This window comes from Myodes glareolus, chromosome X (assembly GCF_982192425.1).
Source record: "Myodes glareolus chromosome X, mMyoGla1.1, whole genome shotgun sequence".
Classification (NCBI taxonomy): domain Eukaryota; kingdom Metazoa; phylum Chordata; class Mammalia; order Rodentia; family Cricetidae; genus Myodes; species Myodes glareolus.
Window position 1 is genome coordinate 29714908 of NC_142053.1, and position 15619 is coordinate 29730526.

Here is a 15619-nt window from a genome sequence, read left to right on the forward strand (position 1 = left end):
ATTCAGAGGATCCTGCGTAACCAACAGCGTGTTTATTTTGGCTTTATAGGAATCAGCAAAAGAAAATAATAGTTTTCAAAAATGAAAATAGAGTATTTCAAATAAATAACCAATAATTTTTAGTATAAATATGTCCTATAGGATAATAACTCTATGAAATAACAACCATAGCTACATAGGGAGATCCAATCTCAAAGTAATTATCTTCTAAGTAGTCATATAGAATATTTGTGTGTCAGGTACCATATTAAGTATCTTACATGTACTAGTTACTTTCAAATTAAAACAAAACATAAGAGCCATGAGTGGCAGGTTGAAATTAGTATAAGTTTTTATTACTTTTTAAAAACAGGGTCTTACTATATGGGTCTGGTTGGCCCAGTGTTCAATATGTAGACTAGGCTAGTCTCAAACTCACAAATATCTGCCTTTCTCTGCCTCCCAAGTTCTGGGATTAAAGACATGCACCATCACTCCCAGCCATAGATGCTTAATACGGTTAGAAAACGGTGAAAGTATTCAAAGTATTTCCTACATGGATTCAGAGGATCCAAGTAGCCCATGAGGTGTTCATTTTTGTTCTATTGGATTTGGTAAAAAGAAAATATACAGTAGGCCTACTTATATTGGAATTTCAGATAAAGAACAAGCGCCGTGTTAAGAGAAATGTCTCATAATAAGCCTGAGTATGCCAAGATGGTTCAGGAAATACAGGCACTACTCGCAGATCCTCACGACCTGACTTCAAAATTAGAACCTGCAGGATGGAAGAAGAAAAATGATTCTCATGTTGTCCTCTGACATCCACACACATGCTGTGGCATGAACATGCCCACAATTTTTTAACATCTCTATTAAACGACTACTTGTTTTGAGGCAGATACTTGCCTGGTAGCCCAGACTAGCTCAGAACTAGACATGTATTCCAGACTGGCCTCTAATTCATAATCCTCCTGACTCAGCCTTCTAAGTACTGGGATTACAGGCATGTACCACTATGCTCTGATCAGAGATATTCATGAATTGTGTAAGGTGTGTGTGTGTGTGTGTGTGTGTGTGTGTTGCTGGCCATTAAACTCGGCCTTCACATGCTAAGCAAATGCTTTTATTACTGAGTTATCTATCTAGCCACAACTACCGCTCTCTAAGGTGGCAGTCACTCTCTTGTTCTTCCTCCCCCTTCTAAGACTCATTTCTTATATTCTCAGGCTTTCCAGTTGCTGTCTGAGAAAGTGGCATTTGAACAACCTCTGATATCATTTACAACTCGGCAAATTTTTCTCGTTAGACATAAACCGACAAGACACCAAGCGAGGTCATAGGAATATGACTCAGCTGAGAGTAAATGAAATGATCTTGTCTAAGCATAGGCAAAACAAGGTCAGTGTGCCACCCTGGAAACACTGAATTTCCCCTACTGTGCAACACAGGTGACCGCCATGTTCCCAATTCCGGCACTAATCTCACTTAAATGTGTATCCACTATAAATAAGAATTACTGAGTTTGGCAACCATACAATTGTTCCTAGTTTCTGATGGCATCTGCATTCAAAGGTACACCTGTGTCCTGAGGCCCACCTTCAAGTTGCCCAACTTCTCTAACGCTTTTGTTCTTGGTACCAGATATCAAAATGAAAATTAGAAAAGAGCTTCATTTTGAGATAAGGGCTCACTGAGTTGCCAAAGCCGACCTTCAACTGGCTTTATAGCCCAGACAGGTCTGAGAAGCTGTTGCCTCCACCTCCTATAGATCTGGGCTCACAGGTAGACATCAGAAGACCAACTCAAACTGGTTCTTTCTAACATCTTGTTACTGAGACACTCCACAGTTTCCTGGAGGGTATATTTTCTTTCTCTGAAAATAATAAGCTCAACCTACTGAGTATGGATACAATCTTCAGAGACCATGGTTCACATCTTGATCTGCAAGCAGGAGGCAGAGAAAGAAAACTGGGAACAGCAGGCCCTTCCAACATGGACACACCTCTTAATCCTCCCCCAAACAATTCCACCAACTGGGGACCCAAGTATTCAAATATATGAGCCTATGGGGGCAATTCTCATTCAAAACACCAAACTTATGCTATATGACTTGTTTAAATTCTATATTCATATCTGTTTATTATATGTTCCTCCCATTAGCATGTAAGCTGCATGAAGACTGGCATTGTGTCTTGATGATAAGTATATCCACAATACATAGAACCTTGACTGGCCCGAGCTGGTACAAATTAGTATGTATTTAATACATATTAAGCAACATAATAAAAAGATTTATATTATGTTCAGTCCTACACATTTTATTCTGTCCATAGTCAAAATTAATCTTATTGTTTGGTTTCATCCTCCAAATGGATAAGTTTATTATCAAATATCCATTCTCTCTCTTTTTTGCTTTTCTCTCTTTCTCTCTTTGTCTCATTCCCTCCTCTCTCTCTCTCTCTCTCTCTCTCTCTTTCTCTTTCTCTCTCTCTTTCTGTGTGTGTGTGTGTGTGTGCGCGCGTGCGGTAAGTGTTCATGTGTTGTATATGTGAACATATGCATGAAGGTGCATATGTCTATATATGTGCACACCTGTAGAGATTCATGCTAATATCTTCCATTACTTCTCACAGTGAAGTCAGAATTCACCTAGTGACTAGACTAACTGACCAGAGAACTCCAGGGTTACAGACCTTCCGAACTGGTTTTTATCTGGGTGCCTGCTGTGGTTTCAATATAAATGGGTCCCATAGTCTCAAGTATTTGAATATTTGATTCCTGGTTGGTAGACCTATTTGGGAAGGATTAGGAGGTGCTAATTAGTGGAGGAAGTATGTCACTGGGGTGTGAGAGCTTAAAAGACTTGGTGCCATTTTATATTTGCTCTCTTGCTTTTGGCTCAAGATGTGGACTCTCAGCTTGCTGAGATGTTGTTTCAAGATGTGGGTTTCAATTGCTGTTCCAGCCACCATACCTGCTGCCTCAGGTCAGTTTGCATGGCTTCCTACCCTCTAGAGCTGTATAAGCCCACATCAATTATTTCTTCTATAAGTTGCCTTGGTCATGGAGCTGTATCACAACAATAGAAAAGTAACTAAGACGCTGGAATTTCTGCAAATTGGTGCAGCCAATGTGGAAACCAGTGTGGAGTTGTCTCAGAAAACTAGAAATAGATCTATCATGTGACCCAACTCTACAACCACTCCTGGGCATATATCCGAAGGATACTATTTGCTACTATAAAGACACATGCTTATCTGCATTTATCGCTATTCTGCTCGCAATAGCTAGGACATGGAAACAGCCTAGATGTCCATCAACTGATGAAAAGATAATGAAAATGTTAACTATACACAATGGGATTTTACTCAGCTATATAACCTAGTCAATAAACAACCACCAACAGTTACGTGTAAGACTCTAAGTGCTTCTGAGGATGAAATGCTATGGGGATAATAAAGAGAAACAGGACAAATATTATTTGCTTCCGAGACAAGGCTCATTTGACACTGGTTTGTTATTTCCGTCTCCTAAAATACTTTCATCCGCGTTTATGGACCTACTGAACCCTATGAAAAGGGAGAAACTTGCCTTACCTGGTGTATATTTGCTGCAGATCAGAAGTGATCACTGTAAATAAAAACGGAGTTAATAAGGCACTGAATCATTTAATATTCACTTAACAAGAGTTATTCGAATATAGATTTCTTCTTAAAAGTAGACACTGTAATTTGCTTATCTTGTTATCCTACAATTTGAATTATGGGTTAAGTAAGAAATTTTAATACGCAGTTTATATTTCAAGGTGGTTTAGCGTCCAAGCAACACAGGCTAACCAAACAGATTTCGAATTTGGAGAAGACCTGAAACTCTGAAGGTTTTTTTTTTTTTAAGCCCTGGGGGCTTACACGGAGTTTGAACAAACAAGACTAGCTTCCCTGTCCCTTCCAACGGTGTTAGCGCCTTTCCCTTTCCCACACCGCCTTGCGCTCCAAAAAAGAGCAGAGCACTTTAAGAGCTTCCCGGTGACGGAAAGAGCCGAAGGCGGAGCGTGGCACTGAAGCGAGGACTCGGGCTCTTCCGGACAGCCCCGGACAGCTCTCGGAAGAGGAGGGCGGCTCTCTCGCCCGCCCGCGCGCTGCTCCCTCTGTCGGCTGAGTGGCGCGTCCATAGCGGCGGCAGCGGCGGCGACGGCGGCGGCGGCGGCGGCGGCGGCGGCAGTTGCTTAGACGTCGACGGAGACTGGAGCGACATTTAAAGAGGCAGCACAAGCGCCCGGGAGTCCGGCTTCTTCTCGTGGGAGGACTCTGACCCTTCCTCGGCCTGAGGAGGAGAAAGCGGCAGCGGCGCGGAGCAGGTGAGGAGCGGGCTGGGGGCCGGGCTGGGCACTAGGAGCTCGCCCTGCGCCTTCCATGCCCCGGCCGCGCCTACGTTTGCGTTCGCCTCACTTGAACCAGGAAGCTGCGGAGTCGGAGGCTCGGCTCCCTAGGCTCTTTCTTTGTGTGGGCCCGGGAGCACTAGGGGAAGAACCGAGAGGGCGCGGCGTGGTCCCCTTGTCTGTCCCTAGCCGGAGCTGCCGGCACCCTGGGCTAGGCCTCCGGGCGTGGGGGACCCCACCACCGCTACCCACTTGACTTTCACCTTTCCCTTCTGCCGGCCTGCGGGGGTGGGGGCGGGGTGCTCTTTTTCTGCCTACCACCTGATTTGATTAGACCGAGCTTTACTACGGGGCCCCGTCGTCCTCTTTGGTCCCCATCACAGGACACAACAATACCTAGTGCTTTGCCTGACCCCCTACCCCCCAACACCGTACCTTTCAGATCTAGGCCTTCTGCTTTCGCCAGCACCACCACCCCCATCCTCCCGCCTTCGCGCTGCTGTTTGCACCTCCATCTCTATTTGCGAGAAGCTAGCCTTTGCACGCAAATTGGCCTTTAAAAAACTCGATTGCGTCGAAGTTCAAAGGACGAAGAGGCAGGTGGTGAAAGAAAGATAGTGTTCAGCTGCTCCAGGGAGCCCCGCTTGGTTTGCTTCACTCTCTGCCGGGTGGCTTTTATCTCTTTGCTACCTTTCATCAGCCCTCTGAACCTGCCCACAGCCAAAGATTTGTCACACAATGGTGTAGGGTGTCTTTTCCAAGGTCAGGTCGCACATCACTGGGGAGAAAGGTTTGCGACCCACTTGGGTCGATCCTGGGCCAACCCTGACAAGCAGGATGGATACCTAAACAAAATGAAAGCGAGTCTCAGTGTCACCTGGACACCTGCATGTGAACCTTTCCGACATTGGGAGAAAAAGTATTTGCAGACGTTAAAATCACGTGGCCGTACGTAAAGACCTCTCCACTTGAAGGTGGTTTCTGTCGAAATCATCTTTTTTGGATTGTTGGTACCTTGTCCAAAGGTCACACTTTGTAATGAATACCTTTATGGTAGCCTATAGTTCCTTGCTTCTGTTAAAATGGGACCGCTAACATGTTTTTTAAAACTCTTAACTTTGAGGCTTTGGTCTATAGTTTGTTTTTAAGTTATGATGTTGGAAAGTTTTTAAAAAACAGATTCTCTGTCTGCCACGTGTCTATATTTGTGTGTGTGTGTATCTTCAGTACTGTAACAGTGATATCTTCTGCAACTTTAAAAGGAAAGCATATTAATGACGAAATAATTCTTTACCAATGCTCTTAGCAAGTCATGATTAATGCATTATATTTGCATTTAACACGTGTTTTGTGCTTTTTAATTGTTTTGATATATGAATATAGCTTTTTATACTCTGGCCACACTGTTTCCACGATGTCGTCTTGAAATGCAAAAGGAAAGTGTTGGGAGTGTCACCCAGCAGAGACACTTGCTGCCTTCTGTGTGGGAATACTGCCTATGTTCCAATGAGTTACTGTTCTCACTTTCGCTCTCATTTAAGGAGAAATAAGCTCTTATACTAGGGCACATAATTTTTTTACCAACAAAATATGTTTCTAGTTTTTATGTAAGTAAGCAATAAGAAATGGGATGCTTTCCCCTTCCGTTTTCTTATTCCTTCATGAGAGTGTGTCCTGACCTCACTTGGTGCTCTGTTTAACACTGCACCTCTGGAGAGTGTAAGGGGGTGGGCATAGACTGGCAAGGGGTAGGTAAAGAGAAAGAATGGGAAATTGTGAGGTAAAAAATTGCCAGTGTTTGTTATTGTCCTTGGCTGTAGGGCTAACTTTGGAATCTGATCTTCCTAAGAAGAGACTTTAAATTTCAGACTTAATATGAAACACACTAAACTGTTCTGGCATTTAAACCGTTCATTTTCAGAAGTAATTTGTATGCTTTATGAAGATTTTTCTTAAAATTAAAAAATAGTTCTTAACTCTTGAGGAAAAATAAAATTGGGGCTAAGAAAGTGAATTCTAATTTTAAGAGGGTGGTTAGTGAAAATATGTTTTCATGAATTTCAAAGGGAGGTGAGCAAGCGGATTATTGTCTAGATGCACAGCAATTTCAAACTGTCTTGCCTTTTCTCAGAGGAAGTCATATGATTGGACACATGGTCTAAAGTTAGTGTATGTACACAGCATATTTCAAAGTCAAGATGTTGGAGCAAACTCTGATTCAAATTTCAATAAACTTTAATACTTCTGTGCCTTAAATTCTAAATCATTAAGTAATTGTGGATTTCTCGTCCCTAATCCCTTCCTCCTTTCCCTTGCAGGCATGGAGAGTAGGAAACTGATTTCTGCTACAGACATCCAATATTCTGGCAGTCTGCTGAGCTCCTTGAATGAACAGCGTGACCATGGACTCTTCTGTGACGTTACTGTTATTGTGGAAGACCGAAAGTTCCGGGCGCACAGGAACATTCTTTCAGCTTCAAGTACATACTTCCACCAGCTCTTCTCAGTCGCTGGGCAGGTTGTTGAACTGAGCTTTATAAGAGCAGAGATCTTTGCAGAAATTCTGAATTATATGTATAGTTCTAAAATTGTCCGTGTTAGAGCAGATTTACTTGACGAGTTGATTAAATCAGGGCAGTTACTAGGAGTGAAGTTTATAGCGGAGCTTGGTGTCCCGCTGTCACAGGTTAAAAACATATCAGCACAGGATGGTACTGATGAGACCTTACCTCCTGATTCTAGTGACAAAAACCTTGATATACAGAAGTCCAAGGATGAAGCCCCAGATAATGGGGCTACTGTGATGCCCATTATAACGGAGTCTTTCTCATTATCTGCCGAAGATTATGAAATGAAAAAGATCATTGTCACTGATTCAGATGATGATGATGACGATGTCATTTTCTGCTCTGAGATTTTGCCTGAAAAGGAGAATTTGCCAAGTAACAACACAATGACACAGGTCCAGCCTAACCCAGCCCCTGTTGCTATTTCAGAAGTGACACCTTGTGCTAGCAATACCTCCCCACCTTTAACAAACATCACACCTGCTCCGAAGATACCCACACCTGTAAATCAGGCAACTCTTAGCCAAACCCAAGGAAATGAAGAATTGCTGGTGTCTTCGGCTTCAACACATCTGACTCCTAACATTATTTTATTAAATCAGGCTCCACTTACTACACCACCAAGTGTCAGTTCTGCACTTCCCAATCATATGTCCTCTTCAATCAATTTACTTGTACAGAATCAGCCGACACCAATCAATTTACTTGTACAGAATCAGCCAACACCAAACAATGCTGTTTTAACAGGAAAGAAGACCAATGGTGTGGAAGCGGAAGAAATTATAGATGATGATGATGTTACCATTAGCTCCAGTCCAGACTCAGCAGTCAGTAATACATCTTTGGTCCCACAGGCTGATATCTCCAAAAGTACCACTTTTGATGGATCATTGACACAGAAGGTACAGACTCCTGTAGTTCCTCAAGAGCCACCTTCCAATTCTTTAAAAGTTTCAGATGTAATTACTAGAAACACTAATGATCCAGGCTTAGGATCAAAGCATCTAACGGAGGGTCAGAAGATCATTACTTTAGATACAACTACTGAAATTGAAGGCTTATCAACCGGTTGCAAGGTTTATGCAAATATTGGTGAAGATACTTACGACGTAGTGATCCCTGTCAAAGATGACCCTGATGGAGGGGAAGCCAAACTTGAGAATGAGCTACCGAAAACATCTGGCAGTGAACCATCAAACAAGCGTATGAAAGTAAAACATGATGATCACTATGAGTTAATAGTAGATGGAAGGGTCTATTATATCTGCATTGTATGCAAAAGGTCATATGTCTGCCTGACAAGCTTGCGAAGACATTTTAACATTCATTCTTGGGAGAAGAAGTATCAGTGCCGTTACTGTGAGAAGGTATTTCCTCTTGCAGAATATCGCACAAAGCATGAAATTCATCACACAGGGGAGCGAAGGTATCAGTGTTTAGCATGTGGCAAATCTTTCATCAACTATCAGTTTATGTCATCACACATAAAGTCAGTTCATAGTCAAGATCCTTCTGGGGACTCAAAGCTTTATCGCTTACATCCATGCAAGTCTTTACAGATCAGACAGTATGCATATCTTTCTGATAAATCAAGTGCTGTGCCTGTCATGAAGGATGATGCTATTGGGTATAAGGTTGATGCTGGAAAAGAACCTCCAGTAGGGACCACATCTACTCCTCAAAACAAGCCAATGAACTGGGAAGATTTTTTTATTCAACAGGAAAATGATTCCATTTTTAAACAGAATGTAACAGATGGCAGTACTGAGTTTGAATTTATAATACCAGAATCTTACTGAACTCCTTTGAAATACCAGAAAGTTTGCATTGGATTAAGGGGCAGGGATTTCAGAAGGCCTGTGAAACAAATTAAGGTGAAAACATGTTAATTTAATCTGCCATGTCATCTGCAAGTAGCCAAGTTGCATTGTTAATTTTTAGAAGCAATTTTTTCTAAAAGTTTGAGTTGAGATTAAACACCCTCTGAAGTATCTGTATAGTTTAGCTTTCAGCTCATCTAAAAGATGAAACTTTTTGAAGGTACAGAGAGATCATTTTCTGAACAGAATTTGAAGCAGTGTAAATGTTCTTTGACAATTACTGGATTACTAATATACCCTAGTAGAGGTTCTACTGTACTAGGGTAACTTCCATGCTAGCACTTTACAGCTGAATTTTCAATTTTCTTAATGTTAAGCCTAAGTGTGTTGTGTCTTGTATACAGCATAAAAGGTAAATTTCAGAGTAAGTTCTAACTAGGTGGTTTGTTCTGTGAGTCCAAATAGAGAACAGCCTCCTGCCTCTCTCCTACTATAAAATAGCCATGCAAACAGGTCTCTCCTATGAAGAACGAGTTACTTCTAGCTAATTGGGATTAACCATTGCTTTCCTTGCCATAGTCTGTAAGAGACTTTGATGACAAGGCCGCTGTATGCTTTTAAAATGTCCCTGAGCAAAAAAAAAAAAAAAAAAAAAAATGAGCTAGCAGGCATGCATGTAGTTCAAAGGGGAGGTAATACAAAGTTCTTTTGTGCTTATCTTTAATCTTCTGCTTTTATGTGGAGATTTTTGTTAATCATGGTTAAAAAATATTCCCATGAAATGTTGTGAATTTACTATCTGAAAGCCACCGAATGCATCTTTATATGTAATGCTGGTAAATGCTGAGATTCCATAGATGAGACTCATGTATTTTGGGTGGAAGGCTACTGGCATAGATTTTTAAAAGCTCACGTTAGACTCCCCAGTAGGAAGTTTTCATTTTAAGTAGTTTTGATGGCAATCTAGCATTGTCCTTTCAACAAGGTCTTTTAGGGATTTTTTTAACCCCTTAAAATAAGTTCCAATCTGTGTGCAAACTGCTGTTATAACAGAAACTGCATGTGGAATACTGCAGGCATGTTGGTTCCTGTTTATTTTGACGACAGTATCCCCCTTCTTCCTTTAAAGATGGCACATATTTAAACACTTAGAATTTAAAACTTAAGAGTAGTAATAAAAGGAAGCAGGTTGGAACAGATATATAGCTTAGCATTTATAAAAGATTTAACACATTTCTGTAAAAATTTAACCTAATTTTTTTTCAATGGAAAAAATAATAGATACTGAAAATGGTTGTGTTGCATAGTTACTAGTCATTTGTGACCTTGCTTATGTATTTCTTAGTTCAGCATAGGTATTTTCATTCTCCTTACAGTGTATTTTTTATCTCTTTCTTGACTTTGAACTTAAAGCTTTAATCATAATTTTTCATGCATAGGTCATTTTTCTGGTGGTAAACTAGGTGTAAAGAGAAAAGTTTAAGTGTTTTTTAACTGGTAGCTGAGGGTATCAAGAATCAGTGTTTTCAATAATACAAAGGAAAAAGGATAGCCCCTGCTTACCAAGTAGTAGAGTAGTGTACATTTATGTTTTCTGTTTGGTAAGCTTAGACCTTCAAACCATTTCATAAACTAACTCTTAGAAAACTGAAAATCACCCTATAACTCTAGACTCTGATCTCTGTGATCACAGTATCTATATCCTTTCTCTGTAGATATTGATGTTACTGCCTTTTGAGTATAAGGTATGCTCAAGAAATGTTCCCAGTTGGAATTTCAGTTTCATGAATGCAATTTCAGCAGTTAGACACAATTACTTCTACCTGTGTGAGAGATAGTGACGTTGCAGTCTCAACTGCTAGGTAAATTAGTTTGCTGTGGTAAAACTTGCTAGTTCCTACAAGCCTATTATGGGTTTTTTGTTGTTGTTTTAGTTTTTTGTTTTTCTTAAGACAGGGTTTCTCTGTGTAACAGCCCTGGCTGTCCAGTAACTCACTCTGTAGACCAGACTGGCCTCAAACTCACAGAGAGCCACTGCCTCTCCCTCCTGAGTGCTGAGGTTAAAGGCACGTACCACCACTGCCCAGCTCCCTACAAGCCTATTATAACAAACTGGGAATAATAAAAAACCTCTCCATTCTGAATAACATTGGTAAAATTATTTGCCACTGCTGCTGTACTCTGTAAATTTTGAATAAGAACTTCTTAACTCTGTGCCTACTGAACATAGCTTCTGAAGTTTGCAGGGAGGAGAATTATAAAGTTCAATTGTAATTTTGCCAGGAAGACTCTTACACGTGTTTTGGGGTCTTTGAGATTTTTAAAATGTTTTTATAACCAAAGTTCAGAGTTTTGTAGAGTCCACCTGCCTCTGCCTACCTAGTACTGGGATTAAAGGCATGTGCCATCACTGCCTGGCTCAAAGTTCAGAGTTTTTGTGGAATATTTCTTTGGATAAAAACTCTTTACTCCTAGTCACTTTAGGATTGGAAATTTGTAGCAAGGTGCTGTTTAAAACCTACTGTGAAGATTTTCTGGTTGTTTTTTACTTAGCTTTCTGACTACTGAATTTTCTATCTTTCTTTCAAGTGGGCTTCAATTTTGTTCAAATGCTGAATTACCTGTAGGTATTCTGGGTAGAATCTATTTGAAATAGGAAATTTGTTCAAAGAATACCGACTTTCAGCAGTCTTAAAAGATTATGATATTTTGTTATCATTTCGATGGTCACTATCCTTCACAGAGTCACTGAAGAATTTGTTCCATTGGACTAAAAAAAAAAAATGACCACTGATCTGGGCATTTAAACGTCATCCTGGTACGTGTATTTTGAGAAATTATATGCAAATTCAACAGCACTAGCTTCCTTACCTCTGTTCATTTTCCCCAATACTGCAATGTTCATATTTGTACAATCTTCCTTATCATGACTTAAGTTCTGCTTTCCATTAACCATACTTGACATTAGTTCATAGAGTTTGTTATGGTGAAATAAAGCATATTCATTCTCATTTTTGAGTGCATTTTTTACAAGATTATTGTGAATGAATTACACAGGCTTTCTGTCCTATTGTTTTACTGGGTTTTTTTTTCATAGCAGGAGAAAAGCTGTGTTTCTGATGACAGCATGGTAGAAATTAACATTAGGTTTTGTGTATTGGTTAGACTTGTCGCATTGTTTCTCAAACCATCATAGTCAAAAGTGAGTTGTCATTGCCAGTGGTTTCAGAGTAGCCACTGGACTTTTGTACACACCATGAATGCCTGTAAAGTGCATAGGGAGAAGGATAATTTTATTAATTTGAAACATCACAAAAGCCGTCTGGGTTTCCAACATGGCAGTGATACAGATTTTAAGCAATATCTAGTTTATACAGGTTCTGAATTAATATTTTAATATTTCATGCCCAGTTCAATACTTTAAAGCAGAATTAGGAAGAAAGCAGTAAATGTTATAAAATGCAGTCAAGATACATTGGAAATAGAAATTCCTTCATTACAGCAAATGTTTTGCAGAATAGTGAAGCGGCGAATATCAATTTTCCTAAAGTAACATGCACTTTATATAATTCACTGTAATAAAAAAAAAGCTGCTCAAATTAAGTGTTAGAAAATCTATACTGTTTCAAGTTATTTTGTAAAGTAAGAAAAATACATAGAAATGAGTCATAGAATCTTAATACTTTAAGAAATGTGATCATTGAAGATATACTTTGTAATGGTGCCTTTAAAAATCTACACATCCACTAAAGCAAGGGATAAAGTGTAAATGACAAAATACTGTTAGGTATTACAAGGTGATGTTTGTACAAGAAGTCAATTGATTATTAGTCCTTTTTTGAAATCCAGTAGAATTTTATTATGTTCAGAACTGTAAAAATAACCGTAATTTTGTATAGCCTAAAAGGGTTGTGGCCTTTTGGATTTGAAGTTTGGATAGGACAGTATGGTGCTGAAAGGTAAACTCAGTAGTTCCTGTGAACAGTGAGTGCACTTGTTGTGCCTTGATTCTTGGTAACCAGGTGTCTACAAGGTAGATGGGAGCACCAGCATTTATCTGCCACCTCCAACTGGCAAAGATGGGAGGCAGCGAAATGGGCTGGAAGTGTTTCCAGTGTGTGTTCTGTGTTTGCAGAACTGTCTAATTAGGAGTCCTCTGTATCTCCTGTACGTTTACATAATACAAGTGTAGGATTATCAGTCTCCCTTTAAACCAGTTCTCAGGTTAAAATAAAATCCTAGTGAACGTGTTCATGCTGGAGTGAAGGCATGGGCTCCAAAGTGTTTTTAACTCAACAGCTTGATGGTTTAAAGCTCTGTATAATTAAAACAACTGTATAACTGCCACAGTGTGCCAGATGGATTTTAAATGCGGAACACTTAAGAATTTGTCAAGTTGGCTGCATTTAAGGTCTTGAAGACTTGAAGTGGCATTGTAACACTTTCATAATCTTGAATTGAATGCTGTCACAATTGATCTCAATGGGAAAAAGGACCAATAAGAGCAGTGGCATTAAAATACAGATGAGTTTTCAAGGGTGGGGTGCAGGATCGTGCGGTTTGCTGGGGTGAAAGCACAGTATCCAAAGATTAAATAGTCACAAAGATAAGTAACAATTCATATCACGACCCAGTCTAATCTAGCATTTTTAAACTCTGAATTTCAACTGTAAGATTTGTATCTCCAGTAGCAAATGTGTTTTATAATAATGCAACATATAATAGAAACACTGTCTCCTAAGTTGTCAGTTGTATACTGAGATCTACTGAAAATAGCACACATTTGCTCTGTATTTCAGTGCTTCTGAATCAGCCAGTCCTGATCTCCCACCACTCAAGGTGAGGGACTATTGCGCTTTTCCCCTTAGGAGGTACCAGTAACAAAAGCTGAGCTGAATGATCACAACAGCCATTTTCACAAGACTCAGAGAAGAACAGAGTAAGATATGGGCAGCTTTTTGTTAATATCCAATATCCAGACATGAGCAAACAAAAATCCTAGCCAGAACTTTCTGTGTCAGAACTACTTCCCTTCTTGGAAGTATTGGGTTTGGCCTAGCCAATCCTACCCTTCCCTTTTAATGAATAAGCTCCATCCTTATCTTTCCCTAGCCTGGCAAGCTGTTGTAAAACTTTATGCATAAGAGTCACACTTTAGATGTTGTACCCTACACACTTCCACTAAAGCAGAAACACAAAAGCCACAATGATCTCAATAGCCGACAGGTGCTCCTCCTTAAGGACTGTAAGGTGGTGGCTTTTCAAAAGGCGGGTAGTAGGGTGGAGAATAACGGGGTGGTGCGCTGGAGGACCACATGTAGCTGGGCGAAGGAGAGGCAGACTGGGGCTCTTGCTCATCAGAGGGAGGGGAGGATGGAAAGACACTGGAATGCTGTGTAATGAAAAAGAAAGCAACTTAGGCAGTGAGCTTGCAATCCCTTCGACAGACATTACTATTTAAAATGAATATAGGATAAATCTGTTTCTGTTTAGAAAAATAGCTCAAATCTCAGGGTGTCAATAGGGGACAGGATAAGTCTGCATCAAATCACTCATGTTGCAAACTAAATGCAGAAAGTTTTGGGGATCCTCCTCTTCCCCCTTGACCTTTACATCTAAACAGTTAGTCAATTCTGTTGCTTCAGCTGTGTGGTCTCTTGAAGACATCGCTCCATTTTCTGTATCTGTCACTCAAACCATCGATACCTCTGTCCTAACTTATGCTCAAAGCATTACAATCAGTGTTTCAAAAAGTCTTGGACTTAAGGATGTTTAATGAGGTTAAGTAATTGACCCCTAGGAAAAAAACTTTTCTGTGGGAATTATATATATATATAATTGGGAAGTTCAGGGCTTGGGGGCTCATATCATAGACTAAAACGGAGGTTACACAAATCAGTTGGCTGGCTTGCTTCTCAAGCCATGAAGTCCTGTTCCGTATGAACTACCATCCCTTTCATTACCCACAAACTCACCATAGATCAGAAAACAATGACTAACAAGGGCACGGGGGTGAGAAACCAACGCTAAGAATGAGGAGCTGTGTATCAGTTTACAGAGATACTGGGGGTTCAATTTCCTTTTTTGTTATCTAACCTTGGGAAGGGAACAGATGTGGATTTTTAAAATTAACCTAGTGAGATATGAAAAGTATAATATTAAGCAAGGTGTTCCAAATATGGGGGTGAGAGATTAAAGTGTAGATAAATCCTGAAAAATAGGAGACCAAGAGAGGATTAAAGATAGGTGACAAAGAAAGAGGAGTGTGAAGACCGAAAGACACATAGAGCATGAAAAAGGAGAGATGGGAAGATAGAGGGGTCGTCAGAGAGAGCAGGGTTGAAGACCTGAGAGGGGAGAAGAATTGCTAAAACATTGTGTTTGAAAATGGCATAGTATCTAATGCCTTTTATGCTGATTTACTATTTCTTAAATTTCTAAGTAAAAATGTGAGGCAGGTTAGATAAGGATATTTTGCCTGTCTCTCTTCCTGTGTCTTTCCGTGTAATTTGCTATTAAGGGGAATGACTTCTGAAGGGAGGAGGGCATGGCACAGCTAGCTGGTCACAGGTCCAGTGTGGCGTCCTGTTTCCATGGGCTCAGTCTGAAGTCTGCCTGTCGCTGTGCGAGAGATCTTGGCACAGTTAATGAATATGTTTGTGCCCATTGTTTTCTCTTCAATTGAGATTTGATATATGTGATGAGATGAGTGAACATTAGCTAAGCAAGAAACAGTCCTCAACACATAGTAAAAATTCAGTATTTAAAAATAAAATAACCAGTGAATTGCCATAAGAAGGATCACTTGCCTCTGCTCCCTGGCCAATGGCAACCCATAACCCTAATAGTTTTCCTGCTCAGGGACAGTATTT

General features: G+C 40.2%; 3 protein-coding genes across 4 annotated transcripts in view; 1 reads left to right on the plus strand and 2 right to left on the minus strand.

The window, feature by feature from the left end:
* Positions 1-10: 10 nt before the first annotated feature.
* On the minus strand, positions 11-5008 carry LOC146889285 (uncharacterized). The gene is made up of 3 exons (XM_087903180.1): positions 4796-5008; positions 3579-4305; positions 11-757 (listed from the first exon to the last, which is right to left on the minus strand). The coding sequence occupies exons 1-2, from the start codon at positions 4873-4875 to the stop codon at positions 3939-3941; spliced, it is 447 nt and encodes a 148-aa protein (XP_087759306.1). The 5' UTR covers positions 4876-5008; the 3' UTR covers positions 11-757; positions 3579-3938.
* Zbtb33 (zinc finger and BTB domain containing 33) lies at positions 4200-11758 on the plus strand. The gene is made up of 2 exons (XM_048439301.3): positions 4200-4339; positions 6679-11758. Exon 2 carries the CDS (start codon positions 6681-6683, stop codon positions 8724-8726), a length of 2046 nt encoding a protein of 681 aa, XP_048295258.1. The 5' UTR covers positions 4200-4339; positions 6679-6680; the 3' UTR covers positions 8727-11758.
* A 265-nt stretch (positions 11759-12023) lies between these two features.
* Positions 12024-15619, minus strand: part of Tmem255a (transmembrane protein 255A) — a 54366-nt gene continuing 50770 nt past the window's right edge. For both annotated transcript variants that reach the window (XM_087903179.1, XM_087903178.1), the window contains one exon: positions 12024-14139. In XM_087903179.1, coding sequence (XP_087759305.1) covers positions 13984-14139 — 156 coding nt within the window. In that variant the 3' untranslated portion in view covers positions 12024-13983. The remainder of the gene's footprint in view (positions 14140-15619) is intronic.